General features: G+C 39.8%; 1 protein-coding gene and 2 long non-coding RNA genes across 8 annotated transcripts in view; 2 read left to right on the forward strand and 1 right to left on the reverse strand.

The window, feature by feature from the left end:
• The window catches only part of LOC138028881 (uncharacterized), a 24,366-nt gene extending 20,903 nt beyond the window's left edge, over nucleotides 1-3,463 (forward strand). For all 6 annotated transcript variants that reach the window (XM_068876503.1, XM_068876505.1, XM_068876506.1 and 3 more), the window contains one exon: nucleotides 498-3,463. In XM_068876503.1, coding sequence (XP_068732604.1) covers nucleotides 498-721 — 224 coding nt within the window. In that variant the 3' untranslated portion in view covers nucleotides 722-3,463. The remainder of the gene's footprint in view (nucleotides 1-497) is intronic.
• Nucleotides 3,464-4,092: 629 nt separating this feature from the next.
• On the forward strand, nucleotides 4,093-11,900 carry LOC138029972 (uncharacterized). The gene is made up of 5 exons (XR_011127991.1): nucleotides 4,093-4,251; nucleotides 7,641-7,744; nucleotides 8,781-8,861; nucleotides 9,814-9,983; nucleotides 10,956-11,900. It is a non-coding gene; the product is annotated as an uncharacterized lncRNA (long non-coding RNA).
• LOC138029971 (uncharacterized) lies at nucleotides 11,230-18,787 on the reverse strand. Its single transcript, XR_011127990.1, has 3 exons — nucleotides 18,506-18,787; nucleotides 16,410-16,512; nucleotides 11,230-12,100 (listed from the first exon to the last, which is right to left on the reverse strand). It is a non-coding gene; the product is annotated as an uncharacterized lncRNA (long non-coding RNA).
• Nucleotides 18,788-19,055: the final 268 nt, after the last annotated feature.

Raw genomic sequence — 19,055 nt, forward strand, 5'->3', positions numbered from 1 at the left:
CAAACGTTGATACTTTTTTCCACTCTCTGATTCTTCTATACAACCATAGTTAATAGAGGGGGCTGGTTTGGAAACTCGGCAAACATCAAAGGAGCAAACAAAGATGCCAAGATTTAGGTTGGAAAGTCCACGACCGAGCACAATCTTTTGTTTTGCGCTCATACAATATGCATGAATTGCGTAACCAAGACGTTTCTATTGGTTAGTTCCTCAGTACGGAGTAAACAACCATTGTGTTTTGTGCACGGTCAAGGCCGAAAAAGAGAACAAAAACCTACAACAAAGAAAGTTTTCGGGTTTCATAACCATTCCCCTCTATTAACTATGATACAACTGGCGACGTTTTCCAAACACTAAGAGACGCCAGAATAGCTTAGCCTCGACTTTATGTTCTGTGTATGTTTGCGAGACAGGTGTATTTCACATTTTAAGCCAAAATTCTTATGAAGTGGTAACAATTTTCTTTCGGTGATCGGACCGAAATTTCTCTTCTTTAGGAATCTTTGGTTGGTGGTTTGATTTGAGTGGTGTTCTTAAAGCAGCAGTGATCCTTGGACCAATAATATTCCTAGCTATTATGTTGCTGTTATTCTGCCGTTGCTGCAAATCAAGGCCTTCCAACAGAGGGGTAGTGATTGCCACTCGAGTGGCTCCTGCTGTCATAGCAACCAATGTTAATAGAACCGTCCAGATACGACTGCCGCCGGTTGAACAAGCTTAAATTCGACGATGGCCTTCTATATTTGATGCTATTTATTGTTTATTGTTTTTACAGGATTTCGTTGGCAACAGAGTAGTAGTCGCGTTTGAAAGCGTAAAACATTTCAATTCCTTCTCAAGATGGCGACCAAACATTTCCCGAAGGTTTCCACCTTTTAAAATAGCTGAATTCAAACGGACCATTCGGATCTTGCATCGGGTGTCGAATCGAATACATTGTTTGTGAGTCGTTGTATTTCGGCCTGGCGTTTCTAATTTTTTCTCCTTTTTTATCATCGGTGTCTTTTGGTGGTTTCCTACGTGAAGTTAAAGCTGTTTCTTTTTTGGCGCTGTTTTCTGTCAGTTTTTTACCTAATTCGTTTCAACGCTGCGCAAGTCGCGTAAAAATTAGAAATATTTTGTCGTGCAATTTCACCAGGTGTCCACCTTCTGTCAGAGGCTTTTTAACGGGTGCGAACCTTTCGCGAAGATCCTGCTGGCCTCTTTAATTTTACACACGTGACCGGCTGCCGTTTGGGTTCGCGTGACACAAGAAAGTATTTTCTCAAAGACTGAGTTCAATCCCCGGGGCCAACATGACAGCCCTGATGTTATTATACCAACTGGGCAGGCACGTTGCGTCCGTATTCCAATCCTTGATTCTGTGTTGTGGTGACGATCATATGAAAAAGCACAGAACTGCGGAGCATTTCGTTGTTTCCCCCCACTTCTGGTTTACAAGTATGTAACGGATTTCTAAGAAAAAGCTTTGCCCTAGGCTAGGCTTTTTTTAAGAAACCAACCTTTAACATTTTGTTCACGAGCAAAAGATACCGGCATAATGTCGGTTTTCACTAGACTTCGCGGCCGCCGTTTTAGTGTCCCTAGACGAAAACGGTGGACATGTTTGTGCCTCATCCAATTGAATTTGACCTCTATAATTATGTGACAGTTCTCCCTTCTTTTCGTGGCTGTCGATCATGTGAATGAAAACCACGCGGGATAAGGGGAGATTTTCGTAAATGAAATTTCTTGTTATTTAACAATTATTCTACGAGGGCGCGCTGGATATGAAGTGATAGATAACCAACGAGGTGCGTAGCGCTGAGATGGTTATCATCATGGCTTGGCTTCGCGAACGAAGATTTGAGAAGTTAGCACGTTGACGTCGACTGCAGGCGCGCTCGTGGCTGACCAGACCAATTCGGGAGAGACAGGGCCGTGAGCAGTGACTGCAGGGAAAAGAAATGTTTGGTGTGGTGGTGGAGGCGGCGCGGGCCTTCCTCCTCTGTCTCTTATCTTCGAGTGAATTTTTCCTGTCCACTTCGAACTGGGCAGCAGCTTGGTGGATTGTGTGGTGCCAGGCCACACGGTCAGCAGCAAGGTTAGACCACTGCCTGTGGTCGATGTTGCAGGCAGTGAGCGACTTCTTCAGGCTGTCCTTGACTCGCTTTTTAGGAGCCCCTCTCTCACGATGGCCAGAGGGCAGTTCGCCGAACATGACGATCTTTGGGAGGCGATGGTCTTCCATTTTGGAGACATGACCAGCCCATCGGAGCTGGTACTTCAAGATCATGGCTTCGATGCTGGAAACCTCAGCCTGCTCAAGGACTTCAACGTTGGTGATGAAGTCGCTCCAGTGGATGTTAAGGATGGTGCGCAGGCAGCGCTGGTGGAAGCGCTCGACGAGGTGGATGGTTATAATCATTTTCTATCCAGCAAGCCCGAGTTAGCCTGTGTACATCTTCCTCCTCCCGTGGAAAAAATCGGGGGTGTACACAGGCTAGCCCGAGTAGAATAATAAATTTGTTTTATTAAAAACTCCAGGATCAACAATTCTTCCATGTTGATTTTATTTTAGTATTGTTGGCTAAAGCGCGTCGATTTCTACCAAGGTCAGTTGCGGTCGGTCCTAAGCGGCTCTTGTCGGCCACTTTTTCTCATAGCTGCAAATATGTTTTCAGCTCGCTTTATTGCTGACACGTTCCTTGACCATATTAGGTATATTAGATATATGAACTGGTAGCCTATGTCCGGCAAGTCAATGAAAATGCTGGAAATCTGATATCCATAATTCAGTTTTTTATAATTAAATATATGCCAACAAGAGAGGATGAGAGGAGAGAACACATCACTAAGCCCAATGGGCCTTTTTCACATGGCAGCCATTTTGAGCCCCGAGGGACTGAAAACTATTGTTTTGCATCCCCTAAACTCGTTTCCAAACACATCAACCAGAGGCTCTAACTTTGACCAGCATGGCCCCCGGGCGACAAGGTCCATCATAGTTTTTTCAATTTATTTTAAGCTTCGAGCAATGCTGTGAAAGTTATTTTGGTTTCGTGCCTATTCTCGCGCAGCCAATGATAACTAATCAGGTGTCTTCCTAAAATCAGCCGCGCATCCTGACCACGGACTAAATTTAGATAGGAAAAAAAATCATTAGAAGAAGCCCATGTATGGTGGATGTATTCGCTCCCCTAATCTTTTCTTGATGCCAACCACTGAAACTGTGATGACGCTCTAGTTGGCGTTTAGAATGCAGTTGGTGACTTCAACGAGATCGTCCCTATGAAGGATTCAAATGTTAAACCTATCATGCAATAGTTTGTCTTTTAACCAATTTTTCTGTCTTATCTTTTTTTTTCTTCTCTTTTTTAGTTTAGTTATAATTAAAAGAGTAGTGCAGGTTACAAAAAGTGAGCTGAAAACTATTTATCTTTGCTGTATTTGTTGACATTTTAATAAAAAATGAGCACCAGTTGCACAGGCTAACTATTATCTCAAAGGTCGTAAAAATGCAAAATTCACTTACTTCGATGGGACTGGATAAAGCATGAAATTGAGGCCAATGCAGGCGAATATAAGTAAATTACATTTCAATCCAAGCCTCAGAGTCTTCTCGACTTTCCACTCTAACTGTGCTAATCTGAACCTTGCCCGGTTCCAAGAAGACTCTGCGTCTACATAAGATCATATCCTCACATCAACTTCCCCTCACTCCACCCATAAATGCGCGCTTTGCACGTGTCACAACACCTTTTTAAACAGTCGCAATGCAGCGTAACTTTAATCTTCTATAAGGGCATTCCATTGAAAATTTCTTTTCCAAAGATCTTTCTCTTACAAGAGTACCTTCCAACGGTCATACTATACTACAGAGACTAGAGTGTTTGCAGTAACTTCCCTTTTCATGCAAATTTTGCGATATTTTTTATTCCCAGTTAAGTAGAAAAGCGAAATAATAAACATTCTGGTCTTGGTACTAAGATGAGATTTACTTTCTCCCAAACAAATCAACCTGCCGGTATAATTGGAGTCGGGTGGGAACTTGGATACTAGTATCTCACTTTGATGAGGTTAACACAGAGTATAAGTTGCCGAAAACCGCTTCAATACATTTTATCATGGCAAATCAGGGAATTCTGCTCGTTTATTTTCTCAGTTCGATAGGGAAGATCATGTTTCATTCTTGAAGAAACAAATAAGTGACATCCTAATCGATGAAAGTATGAAGGAAACCCGGCGGAAATTGAACAGTTCATGTCACAGGTGAGCCATTTTATGTACTTGCGCCTGCAGTCGCTAGCTGTCTACTTCGAAAGTGGAGCATGCGTTAACATTAACATTCCTCAAACGTCCATTCATTTGGAAACCACTAAAGGTTAAAGATACGGAACAGTCATCAATAAGCCATTCTCGAAACATCAAATATTCAGCTTGATAGTGAGGCAATAGAAACATGTTGGAATGGTTGTGAAAAATATCTGCATATCATCCATTTTCCTTTGTCTTTGTACTCTAAACTTCTCTTTCAAGCTGAATTTTAATATATCGAAAAAGGCCAATTGTATCGAGGGAAATCTGATGCCTACTACCATCAGGGGTAGATTAGAAAGGCTGTGGTGCTTAAATTTGGTTAGTTCTTGTGCAAACAATCAAAAGGGTCGACCTTTGAACTTCTATAAAGGCATGCGTTCGAGACTTATTCGCTTTGACGAAGGCCTCACGCATTCGAATTTCTTTATCGTGGTCAATTTACCATATCAACTCAGTTTCTAAGCTTATTTCTGTGCAAACGAACTTGGCCTACAAAAATTAGATTCTGTGAAATCACTGATAAGGACAAGATGTGCCAGCGTAATACTTTTGAAAATGTTTTTCTCGCGTCGATATATAAAAAAACTTAAAAAGCCAATAAAGGAAAATGCTGACAGACTTCGATACCTTTTTGACAACAGTGCTCATAACACGATTAGCCGTGGATGTCCTGTGGCATCACCTTGGACGCCACAGGCAGGCCACAGACCGGCAACTCATTGTTTGTGGTCATCGTTGTTTAACTTTCAAAGCCCCTGTTGGTCGGGTTACTTCATGGATGGTTAATCTTCGAAAACGCCCCGTTTTATTTACTGTTTTTTTCCTTCTGTTCTTTGTGTTTGGTTTAATTTTCGTTTCACAACAAGATTTGTAAGAGCGTTCTAAAACAAGAATTGCTGCCCGATCAGCTGTTTGGGGGGAACCAACGCTACTCTTAAAAAATAAGTGAAGATACCGTATTTACTCAATGAAACGCCGCCCTCGAATAAACGCCGCACCCAATCAGAGGAATGTGGCGTTTATTCGTGGATTGTGAGAAAAAAAGCGCGCGCAAGGATTGCAAAAAAGTAAACATGGCTTCAATTCAGCAATCATTTTATTTGCTCAATGCTTCCGCTATCTGTACAATTTTTTTTCCTCATGATTGAACAAAGTGTTTTGATGGTTTTTATGTTAGAAAAGGTAATGATGGAAAGATTTTTCTTTGTTATCGAAAGAACCCAGTTAAATGCAGCGCATGCGTAGTATGTTAAAAAAAAATTGCGATTGAATGAAAAATAGCTTTCTCGGAAATACGCCTATTTCTCGAGACCCACTCGTTAAAATTTAACGAACATTTGGCACGAAAATACTTTAGGAAATAAGTAACTGGAGTATTGAAGAATTAACAGAGGAAATTCTAGATATTCCAGTGAACCTTCAACAAGGGATAATTAAAGATCTCTCTGTCAAATTATTATTAAAATAGTGTTAACTTGTGAGCGTCGTTACAAGGTTATTGCATGCAAATTGTAAAGAAAATCTGACGACCAGATTTTCTGCAAATAAACAAAACCGATTTTACAGGCCTGTTCATATTTATTCATGTTGCCATGTCAACGGCATACGTCAGCTTAAATATAAAAAACCAAAGTTCGAGTTGTTAACTTGCTTGCTACCATTTTTGGCGACTAAAGGATCAAGGGTTTTAGAGAAAAAGCTAAATGAAACAGGTATCAAAACTGTGTTCAGCCACCTTAAGTCTCCGAACGTTGATCACGAGCCAGACAACTACGATTCTACCTCAGAAAAAAGGTGAGACATTAGAACTTTTAACGCGTCGGTTTCTGTCTTAAATAGTATTTACAAATGATCTACCTTGATTGTTGTCAATGATTGAAGAAATATCGTTTTGAAATGAACGCTGCCTTCGAATAAACGCCTCCCTTGAATAAACGCCGCATCGGACACGCTCAAACTTTAATAAACGCCGCGGCGTTTAATCGAGCAAATACGGTAAGCGGTCTTCCATCCAAGACGAAAGCCTAACCAAATACGCTTAACATCGCTGATAAGCAAAGTTTAGTCGAAATTACTGCCTCTTGTTTGTAGTTATGAAGTCAAACCCTATTGGTCGGGGTTACTATTTTGAAGGGTGACCACTGGAAATACTTTTTTTCTTTTTCTTATTTTCTTTTTTGATCAGTTTGGATGAATTCGACTTTTACAACACAACAAAACTTATAAAACAAGAATCACGCTGATGAACAGAATTTTTGTGAGCAAAGTGAACGCCAAACCGTACTGCGCACGCGTTAAGCTAAGGTAGCGCTTACTGGTACTGGTGGTTTTCATCCCACAAGTACGCGGCAGTAATCTTTGATGCTATATAATAACCGAGCCAAACATAGGTTAAGACGGGTTACAAGGCGGTAATGCCTGTAGCCTGTTGGGGGGTAGGGTGAAAAGGCGGTAATGCCTGCGGGGGGGGGAATGTTAACAGGTGGTAAGGTGGTAATACCTGTAGCCTGTGGAGGGGTAGGGTTACAAGGCGGTAATGCCTGTAGCCGGTTGGGGGGTAGGGTGAAAAGGCGGTAATGCCTGTGGGGGAGGAGTGTTAACAGGTGGTAATACCTGTAGCCTGTGGAGGGGTTGGGTTAAAAGGCAATAATTCCTGTTGGGGTGTAGGGTGTCTTTTGTCTGTAATGTGTTTGTTGGGTTGTGAGACGCTACGGTAGAGTGCCTGAAGGTGGAGTTTTTTGCTCAATCTGTCGTTTTTGTAGCATAACTTCGCATAGAGAAACTCCCGGAGAGAGAGATAGAGTTAAATGAAAGGGAAGTATAGCCACTTCGAATTAAACAATGTTATCCAGGAAAATAAATTTCCAAGGCTGTTTTGAACAGTTTCATGTCAATATTGCGGGAATTAATGCTGCATTTTTGACTTGGGGCGTTTTTTTCCTGAACGAACCTTTAATGGTTGAATATTTTCCCGTAAAAAATTCACTCCCAAGCATTTGTTTCGAGTTTTACAACACAACAAAACTTATAAAACAAGAATCACGCTGATCAGCGTTTGTGGGGTTTCCAACAACAGAAATAAAATAAATTTAAAAAAACACGAAGACAAGAAAAATAAAAGTCATCAAAACGGTCTCCCATCGAAGTGATAACCCTGGCCAACAAGGCTTAACTTCAGTTGTAAAAGAAAAATGCACACACGAGACTAAATTCAGTCCAATATTTGCCACTTGTTCCTGTGGTTAAGCTCTGTTGGTAAGGGTCAGTGCTCAGATGGGTAACGATCGAAATTTTTTTTTTACTTTATTTCCTTATGTTCATTTCTGGTTTGCCGGTTTCAGTTCTTATTTCAGAACGAGACTCTCAAGAGAGGAATAAGAAAGAATTTCGATTGAGAAGCTAAACAAACTTTTTGATGATACCAACGCTACTGTGCAAAGAACAGGTATGAAATCGAAGAAAAAGAGTACAGGAAAAGAAAGCGCTTTTTTGTGGTTACCCATCCAAGTGGTAGCCCAAGTGAAGAGGGCTTAATTTCAGTGTTGAAGTAAAAATGCGTGCTTGAATGAAGTTAAGGGAAATTGGCAGCGTCTTGTAATTGGATGGGTGACCGTTCATAGTTTTCTAAATTTAGTGTAATTCTTTTTCTTGAGATATATTTTTTGGTTTTGTTGAAGTTTTGCCTCAGAAGAAGACGAATAAGAGCGTTCCAAGTCATGAGTTAGAGTGGATCAGCCCCAAGGAAGGGAGGGGGTACTCCCAGAAAAAAATAGGTGGGGTTGTGCGGCCCTCTGCCTGAAACCCTTACGCTATCTCACACCAAAACCTGCGATTTTTCCTGCACTATTTCAGACCTGACCAAAAATTTGATACCCTATTTCAGGCCTATTTTCAGACCTGTTTGAGCTGTTGCACCTATACAGCCTTCGGTTTAGCCTTGAACAGTCCATTTTTACACATGTCATGGTTGACTTCTATCATTGAAAATATTTGAATAACAGTATTATTATTTTTTTTAATTGATATGATTGCCCTAATATGGCCCTTAAATGAAACATATACTTTTGACAAAACAAATTTCATTACTGTCCACCGATTATAACGATTTTACTGAAATTGCTGATAATCTTTAGACCAAAAAACGTTTTGAAAATTGGTTCATCGTTGTTATGCTATAGAAATTATATTTTCCTAAAACGAACGGAATACTTAGCTTTGCCGAATGACGTTTGTACAAACAGATTACAAAACGTCAGGGTATTACACATTTTTTGTGAGTCATATGTTATAAACTGGTTCAATCGTTTGTAACCAAACGTTGAGGGAGGATATCTGTTTACAAAAATTGCTTTTGTTATTCAAATGTGCCAACCACAGAAACAAAAGGCCCTTTTTTTCGACAGCCAGTGAGGCTCTTGTCGGCACATGATGACAATAGGTGAAATCAACGATATCTTCCCTATTGTGGTTTTGATTTTCAGGAGCCTTGCAGCTGGAGCATCACTGTACCCGTACGTTCTTGTGGAATTATTTTTGGCAACTTGTATCACTGTTAAATTAAGGTAAGAAATAAAACTTTATTAACTGATCTTGTAATCCATTTGTAAGTCTAGAGAATGCTCCATAGACCATGGTTATCCATTGTTCATTGCGCTCACGTGATAAGACAGCCATGTTGATGCCAAAACAATAGAAAAATGTAGCTCATGTTTTGCATTATAATAGAGTGAAATTCCCAAAAGGTTTTTTCGCTATTGACCTTTTCATCAACATGGACCCCGTGAAATCATGTGCAATCAAAGAATTGTGTAGTTAGCCGTTTGTATCATCGTAACAAGGCCAGCGTCCATTGTTATTTCCTTTCTGATATTACTCTGAATTTGGTAAATGATGCTTTTGTTTACGTTTGTTCAATCAGGAAGATAATTAATTGCTCTACAAAACACGTGCGTGATTACATGAATAAAAGATTCAAAGAAATTTCAAATTTATCAATATTCAAGTTATTTTCATAACAAAGGAAGCGAGATAAATTTCGGTTGAATACTAACGAGTAGGAAAAATATCTTCAACTTTAATCAGTCCGGCTTACTTGCTATCATGTTTTAGTAAACGATTTCTTAATCGTTGCTTAGATAAATGCAATGGTTTCAGATTTTATAACATGTAACAAATAAACAAAGTGCATAAAGGAAGGTCCAATTTATTGCGTGGGTTGCAAAAAACAAAGAATACAATAGAACGAAACAATGGAATGGCCTTTGAAAACAAAGACAATACAATGGAACGTAATAATGGAAGGCTTATTAAGACGATGATCATGAATACAATAGAGCGGAACAATGGAATGGCTTTCAAAAACAAGGATAATACAATGGAATGTAACAATGGGATGGTTTGTGAAACACTGCTCCGTTTATTATTTTCCCGGCGTCTTCGTCGTTGTTTATTTGCATAATGTATTCAAGCGACACTGCAAATTTAACTAACATCTTTGTTATTGTTTGTTTAAAGATGCTGCGGCCGCAGGAAAGCATGGTTTGTTAAGGCTCTGCTAGCGAAACACGCCGCATTCAGTTCAGGAAATGCAGACGTACAAAGTGGTGAATGGTTTTAAACGAAGGTATTAGAAATAAACTCGTGAATGACGCGGCCGTGACCGTAATCGACCAAACCAACGCCAGGTAAGCATGCAGAATTCGACCAATTTCTCTGCAATTTGTTTGGTAGAAAAATTTAACCAATTAAATTGCTGGATTTAGATCACGTGGTCAAAATGAACCAATCAGATTGCCGTATCTAAGTCACGTGACCAATGGTGCCAAATCAAACTACTAGAATTCCTGGCTCCATAGGCTGATCAGATTATGACAAATTCTATCGCTCTGATTGGTCAATTTTGGTCACGTGACCTGATTAACAAAAAAGAAAACAAAAATTTAGCTAAAAGACGACCACACAATGGTTTTGGGAGACCTGAAAAGTTAACCAATCAGATTGCCGTATTTGGGTCATGTGACCAATATAAACCAATCAGAGCACTAGAATTTCTTTCTGAACCCGCTGATCATTTATCAACTGAAGACGGAAATTTCTAGCGTTCTGATTGGTCAGTTTTGGTCACGTGACCTGATTAAAAAAAAAAAAAAAAAGGAATTTTTTTTTAATGTCTTCTTCTTATCCTTCCAGTATCCTGTCCTATCCTCGCCTCTTACTCTCTCTTTCCTTTAGCAACTCTCTGGTTATCATACCTGCCATTATCATTTTTCTTTCCAACCATTTTTCTATCACTACTATATCACGTTTATTTGCCAGTTTGATCACTTACCTTTTTCGTTGTCTGTCTGTCTGTCTATGTATCTACACACCTATTTACCCATCTAGCTATCGTTCCCGCACATGTCTCTCTTTCATATACCTCTCTCACATCCCTATCCGTCTTAAGACTCTTTGATGCCCGAGCTCGGATTCGAACCTGCGACCTCTCGCACTGTAGTCTGATGCACTACCAACTGTGCTAACCAGACAACTCTGAGAGGTTTGGGTAAAATTCGGGTATAAACGTTTTAATATATTCTTTATCACCGGTTTTTATGGGAAAAAATGTTGAAGACGAGGTCTTGTCTTACGGAAATCAACTGTATTTATTTCTTTAGGGTCCGTCAGGAATCGAAGTTTCTGGAATTATTTTGTTCCAATCATTTGATACCATATTGAAGAACAAGTCTATTACCGGCCTTAAGGCCAGACTTCGAAGAACTGTAAATATTCAGTAACAAGTCTTTGAATAAACTTTACCGTTATATTATTAGCAATTGCTTGGTAGAGTACTGTTTTCTCCCATAACTATTGGTGATGTGGGCTAGCATAAAATATTAGACATCAATGTTCAGCATTTCGGCAGCATTGGAATAAATAGCGAGGACAACGTTTCAAGTTGCAATTTTCTTTCTTTATTATTTTCAACTGAAGATTTGACCATTTCATTTTATTACACGAAAAAAATAGATAGCCACGCAATCTTCACCGAGGAACGTCCAAGGGGCTCGTCGTGACAAAGCTCTCAGAAATCTGTATGGCAGGTTCAAAATTAAGCGAGCTCTACGAGATTCCGCAACGTTTTGCCAAAAAATCCCCATAGACGTACCTTGTGACTGACCTTCATTTAGTCTTTGATCTTACAACAATCTATCTCTTTTTCCTTTCACCGGATGAACAAGAACAAGGACAAGAAAGCTTTATTCATGTGTCAAGATATTCTAGTGCGATCACTGAAAAAAGTCGTACTAATATATGACACCTAATACCATAAGAAACTAACAACTATAATGAATTAATGCTTCATGGTTTTTCAGATAAAAATGTAAATAAGTACATCACTAGTTGAGCGGGCAAGACATTCAATAGATATATCAACAGCTGCACATTGGTAGCACAAGATGTACCCTGTATTATTCCGGCAGGCTTTCAAGATGTTTACCGTTAATTAGCCTTTTGTAACCTGTCGATAGTTAAGACATTTTTTTCCTCCGTGGTAAACGAGAAGTGTTAGTCCACTGGAGATTAATAAAACACGAAATAAAGTACTGTAGTCGGCAAAATGTTGCCTGGTGCGGTTTTTCTCTCTTCTTCCGAGATTGTTTGAAGCGATAAATGTGAGTTACATATAACTTATTTTTAATCAAAACATCTCCACTGAATTCCTGTATTTGCTATTCCGTCATTCCTCTAAACGAAACTCTTGTAACTTCCTGCTCTTCCTTGTTGCCTTTACTAAGTTCTTTCTGCTCTTTTGGAAATCCTGTTTAAACAGAAGAAAACGAAAACCAAACAATTAAATAAAAACCCATTAGTTTCAGTGATAGATGGGGTGGGTGAGAGGGGATGGACGATAGGACTTAGGCAACCTCGTTCCCAGGGTCTCTCTTCTTCCCTTCCCCTGGGGACAAGGTTGCGATTTACGATCCCCTACAAGTTACTGTAACCTTAGGTCAAACAACAAAAAATGAGAACTCCAAGCCCTTCTCATTGCGGATAGTGTGTGACACACTACCCTCATCCCATTTTCACGAACAAGTGTTGCGAGACTGGACTTACGGAGTATAGTCCTTGTCTGAGAAGAATGGAGACTCCACAAGTTTGTAGATGCAGTTAAAAAGGCGGCAAATACATTCTTCTCGGTTTAAACCAGTTGCAACACTGTACTGTACTATTTTCAACGATTGAAGCTACACAACTGTTTCACGTAACTGCAATAATATGGTACCATATGAAAAACCAATTTATGTTCTAAAAGTTGCACTTATTTATGTGACATAATAGATTACCATAGCAACAGGAGAGCCACCTAAAAAACCTTATATCTTCTATGGAAAAGCTTAGAGCTCAAAAACGAACTCGGTGAACCCCATTTTTTATTGCTGCAACGTAATCAGCAATTTAAGGGCGCGTTCGATTGACTCTATTCCGGAATAAGAATACGTGGAGAGATGATTTAAAACGGTATGTTTGGCGCTTTTGAAGCAACAAGGATAATAAAGATATGTTTAAAATAGCATTTTCGCAAGTGTTTGACAATTTTCAAGTGAATCTCCGTAAAAACGGAGGACCTCTAACTTATATTCCCTGTATTCCTATCCCGGAATACGGTCAATCGAACGCGCCCTAAGTTAGAAATCCTTCGCTTTTACGGAGATTCGCATTAAAATTGTCAAATATCTGCTAAAGTACTATTTTATACATATTTTTATCATCCTTGCTGCTTCGAAACGCGCCAAACATACCCTTTTAATCATCACTCCACCTATTTTTATTCCGGATTAGGGTCAATCGAACGCGCCCTAAGGTAAAATTCTTAAAAAAGTATCTGGAGCGGATTCAGAGCCACCTTAAATTTTTCATTTATGAAGGTAGCTCTGAATCTGCACCAGAGAAATCTTTTAAACCCTGCAGCTTAATTTCGCCAGCTTACTAGTTTCCAGCAATAAAAAACGAGTTCGTTTCTAGACCTAACCATTTAAGACACAATCATAGGGTGTTTTTATGTGTATTGCCTGTTGCTACGGTAACCTATTACATCACACTATTGAGCGAATTTGTCAATCTGCTTGGTGATACACAGTGTTGTACTGTCAATCCTTTTATCCTTTTAAAGAACAATATTTTGCAAGTGTTGAAAATGGATTGAGCCTCCTTAAGATTCTGAGTGTTGGTTCGACCAATGTTTCAACTCAGGCCCATATGGAAGGGGATGCGCCGCATTCCCCCCCCTCCCCCACAGGCTGCGGAGGTCCACATTTTTGTTGACCAACGATTAAAAAAAAGTGAATTGATAAAAAATATATAATATAGTTCTGTTCTAATTCACTGTTTTCTGTAGGAAGCTTGAGCTTGGCCAAATACTGAAAGATCATGACGATCATCATGGTTTGCTGCAGCAAACCCAATGAATAATACAGATTTTAAACTCTCTTTTTACTTTTATTCTTTTTAAATAATGACAGTATTCTCTAAAACTGTAAAATACATAGGTGAAGTGGACTCTGCGCCAAAAATAAATCCAGTAATATCCAGTAATATCCACGTTTTCCAGTTCGCTTTTGGCTACTTGTTTTCATATCATACTGCCTTCAAAACGCAAGGAATACAGTATCAGACAGCCTAATTTTCAAAGTTTTCCGGGGGAACATGCCCCCAGACCCCCCTAGAGGCTCGCGCCTCCGTCGCTCGTTTGGTCCGTCTCCAGGGAGGCGCGGTGGTCTCATGGTTAGTGTGCTCGACTCCGGAGCGAATGGTCCGGGTTCGGGTCCTGGCCGTGGACATTGTGTTGTGTTCTTGGGCAAGACACTCCCTCCGCCCAGGTGTATAAATGGGTACCGGCGAATTTAATGCTGGGGGTAACCCTGCAATGAACTGGCGTCCCATCCAGGGGGGAGTAAAAATACTCCTAGTCGCTTCATGCTACAGAAACCGGGGAGAAGCTCCGGCCTGATGGGCCACTTGGCTTGTAAGCTGACTTTACCTTTTACCTCACTGAATCCCACCCTCGCGTAAAAAAACCTGCCTACGGGCCTGCAACCCACGACCTAAGCGGGGACCTAAGCAAGTCCGATATTCAAACAACTGAGCCAAGCGATCATTAAACGACTAGAGTAAGAATCTTAGCTGAAGCAAAAGTACGAAAATGCTCTTAAATACTCAAGGGAAAATGTACTATTTGGTTTTAAAAAACACCAGCTCAATAGCACTCCTTGGAGAACTTTGTCTCTTGGCTTGATCCATCAGCAGGCAGGAACGCTATGAAGTAATCTCTCGCTGATCATTTTAGTGTCTTATCCCTTACGGCTTTGGGTTGGTCCAAAAATTAAACTGAGTGCAAATGCTCTCAAAAGTATTCTCAGTGAGATAAAGGCAAAGTGGCCATTCAGGCCGGAGCTTATCCCGGTTTCCGTAGCATGAAGCGACTAGGAGTATCTCTTACTTACTTACTTACTTACTTACTTACTTACTTACTTACTTACTTACTTACTTTATTTATTTATACACGGTAAAATCTTCAGTATATATTACAATAAAAAGTTTCATTACAACTACAATGTACACTGTTTTACAAGATTGCCGTGTGGGAGCCCGACCGGCACCTACTATATAGTTGGTTAATTTCCCTTTTAAAGTATTCTAGGGAGTCTGATTTTCGCAAGCTGATGGGCAAACTATTCCATAACAGTGCTCCACTATAACAAAAAGCACGCTTGCCATAATTTCTGCGCGGCAAGGGCAACTCAAGTTTAGCCTATTGGTTTCTTAAGTTGTATTGCGTACTGCGGGTACTGAATGAATTCTGGAGGTACGCTGGGGTGAGTCCATTGATAGTTTTAAACATTAATATAGCTTTAAGCTTTTGTCGGCGAGTAGTTAGATCATCCCAATGTAACAGATTTAAAAGGAAAGTGGCGCTTGTGTCGTAATTGGACCTGGTAATCGCCCTGGCAGCCCTATTTTGAAGCTTTTGAAGTTTATCACTTAACGTTAAGTTGCAATCGCCCCAAACGGAGCTACAAAGTGGGATGAGATCAATGCTTGATAGATTTGGAGGGCAGTGCGCTTTGAGATATATGGTCTTATTCGTTTAAGGGCGTCTATAGCTGAAGATATCTTCTTGCTGAGATCACCTATATGATTAGGCCATGAGAGGTGTTCGTCAATTATCAGGACCAGTGATTTAGCTTCTTTAACTTTAGTGATGAATTTAGCATCAATCTCAACGTTTACCTGATTGTCTGTGAATGAATTTAAACGTTGGTTTGACCCAATAACCATGAATTCGGTCTTCGCAACATTCAAGCTCAGTTTGTTGGAAATGAGCCATATATTAAGACTTCTTAACTCTGAATTTAAACCGTTCTCAAGATCAGTCAATGTGCTGGCAGCAAAGGTTATATTAGTATCATCAGCAAACATCCTTGGGGAGGTCAACCTAAGGCAATTTGGCAGATCGTTAATGTAAACTAGGAATAAGAGTGGTCCTAGTTTGCTACCCTGTGGGATGCAGTACCCATTTCGCCAGTACCCATTTATACACCTGGGTGGAGAGAGGCACCCTGGGAGTAAAGCGTCTTGCCCAAGAACACAACACAACGGCCCTGGCCAGGACCCGAACCCGGACCGCTCGCTCCGGGGTCGAGCTCATTAACCATGAGGCCACCGCACCTCCCTTCTCAGTAAGAGTACATGTTTTATTGTTTCAGTCCCTTTACGCTATTAATAAACGGAAAGTTCCCTCAAACGTTCACCTCTAAAGTGGTGCCTCAGGGGTTGAGTTTGGTCCATGAGTACAGGATGAATGGTTTTAATAGTATTTCAGTGCCTTAGGTCTGTCCATGATAAAGTGAAGGGAATTTAGCAAGCTCTGTCAGTTCTGATAAATTTGACTATTTCAGTGCCTTGGTTACTTCAGGAGGGTGTTCTTAAAACGAAGACCCTGTAATGTAAAACGAAGATCCCTTGATCTAAAACGAAGACAGACTGATCTAAAACGAAGACCCTGTGATTTAAAGCGAAGACCCCATCGATCTAAAACGAAGACCCACTGATCTAAAACGAACACCTACCCTAAATATGTCACAACGATGCCAAACAGCTTTGCTGGTCAGTGGTGTACACTGCGTGTTATGGAACTGAAGGAGTGGTGGAACAACAGGAACAGTGGAAAAGCTGGATGTGAGATATAATATATCTACTTAATGTAAAATTTAAAAACTTGTTGGCTACTCTTACAACCAGAACTGACATCACCAGCCAGTGTTCAAAGGGGAACTGGAACCTTGAACATTGCAATTTTTAGATAAAACAACTCGATTTCCAAGAAATCACACTATGTAAGTTACATATCCCAAGGGAGTATATAGAAGCCAATAAGATCGTAGAATATAGCGAACGTTAAATGTGAATTTTCTAAGCCCAAGGATAAACCGAATTTTTGACTGGGCTGCCCCCTAGGGGGGTAGTCCAGTAATAATATCTGGGATCCAGGTTCCTAGGTTTTGGGGAGGGGTGAGGGGACAAGCTCCTCAGTAGTCCCCTGTCCCTTTCAAAATGTACTAAACAAGAAAATCTTAATAGGCAACAATATCTATTAATTTTGAAGAAAAGATTTCGATGAATGAGAGACTCAAATCCCCACCTTTAGCTAAGGGTGCATTTGATTGACCCTATTCTGGAATAAGAATCTGTGGAGTGATGATTTAGAGTGATGATTTAAAGCGGTATTTTTGGCGTTTTGAAGCAACGAAGAAATAAAGATATGTTTAAAATAGCATTTTAGTAGGTGTTTGACAATCATTTTAATGTGAATCTCCATAAAAATGAAGCATTTCTAACTGTAACTTCTATTCCCCATCAATTAAAGGTACCCTAAACAACATCACTGTCGCAGACACTCGCTAGATTAAAACCCTTTAACTCTCAGTGGCCACTTATAGATTTTACTGTGTCTAATACCAGACAATTTTACTCATCGATGGGGAGCTCCTCAGGCTTCAAAGGGTTAAGGAAGCAAGTTAGTGATAATTAACAATTATTGGCCAAAGGTGAAGTGATTATCGGTGAATATCGTCGAGGTGAATATTCACCTATAATCACTGAGCCTGAGGCAAATAATTGTTTTAGTATAAATACACAAGTGATTATTTCAAAAAAGAGAAAAAAAAACATTTCAACGCGAAATCATCTTCACTTACAGTGGTAAAACGACTACTGGCAACCATTTTGTCTGTCGAGGTGATTATCGGCTGATAATCCGAGACAGCGAGCCAATGAGAGCGCGTGATTTTGTATGTTCACCTGTGTATTTATACTAATCCCAAATATTGAAATTTTTTTTTACAGAGGTACTCTGACACTACATTTTCACCGAAAGACAAGCCATTTGAAATCAGTGCTTAGACCTCAATACTCCAGACATGTGGCAGAACACCAAAACATTGTTATTTTCTGAGGGAAAGTAAGAGTTGAGTACATGCGGAGAGGAGATGTTTGATAAAAGTTTCTGCGGATGTTATTTAGCAATAATATTATTCACTGAGTGTGCATTGGATATTAGAAGGTAAATAACCAATGAGGCCTATAGCGGTAAATAATTTGGCTATCACCTGTCTCATATCAAACAGGCAAAAACAGAATATTGTTTCATTACATTTTATACAGTTTTAAAAAAAACTGCAAACTCTTTCAGGTCAGTGTTACAAAATGACTGGCACAATCATTTTCCATCTGAGGTGATAAACGAGATTAAGTGAGCCAATCAGAATGCTAGAAATAGAACATCTGAGATCAAAAATTTAATTATTTAATGATCTAAGCTGTCTGAATGATATTGCTTACATGAATAAAAGATGGTTTAGCTTCAAGAGGAGAAGGAAAGAAGTACTATATATCTATCATTTTAAAGGGCATAAAGATAAAGAAAGACAGTAACTTTTCAGAGATAGATAAAAGTCATCAACTCTTTCTCTCCCAAGATCTAAATGGAATTTCTCCTCGCTACATTCCTCTTATTGTCAATATGGTAATAAATTTCTTTCTTCTCATAACCTGTTTGCTTGGCAATGTTGCGATCTTGCAAAAGGAGAAAATATATATCAATCCCTCTTGCGAGTGAAAGGTTTAAGTTTTCGTTTTGATCAGGAGGAATAAAGTTCTGCCTTACCTCTTCTTTGAAGCATGTAATCTAGCCTATTTTTCATGTTATTACAAATGTCCAAGAACTTGCCCCACTGGGAAAAGCCAACATGACGAAAGTTAAGTTATATGAGCATGTTGCTAATGTAATATCCACGCTGCAAACCTCCTTGAGTAATCTATAACGTTGCTTCTAATTTTGAAGACATGGATGCGCTATCTTGCTTAGCAACCGGGCCTTGCATGAACGCTTACACACTGCGCAATCTACTTGCAATCGATGTATCAAGAAAGAACACAAGATACCGGTAGTTGTCGTGGAAAGCCGATTAAACTATCCCCGATTACTAGTTAATTTTTTATATTAATTAATGTGTTTTTATATTGTTCTATTTTAAAATTTCTTGTTCCCCGGATGTCGAGCACAAGCTAACCTGCGATCAGGCTCTATTTTAGTTTCGCGTGGTACGTGGAGTTGACGACATAAGAGAACATATGGGCGAATAAATGGGCCTGATCGCAGGTTAAGCACAAGCCGTATATGCAATCTCGTGACCGGATGTTGAAACACCCTGCCC

Source organism: Montipora capricornis, chromosome 13 (assembly GCF_036669925.1).
Source record: "Montipora capricornis isolate CH-2021 chromosome 13, ASM3666992v2, whole genome shotgun sequence".
In the NCBI taxonomy this organism is placed as follows: Eukaryota; Metazoa; Cnidaria; class Anthozoa; order Scleractinia; family Acroporidae; genus Montipora; species Montipora capricornis.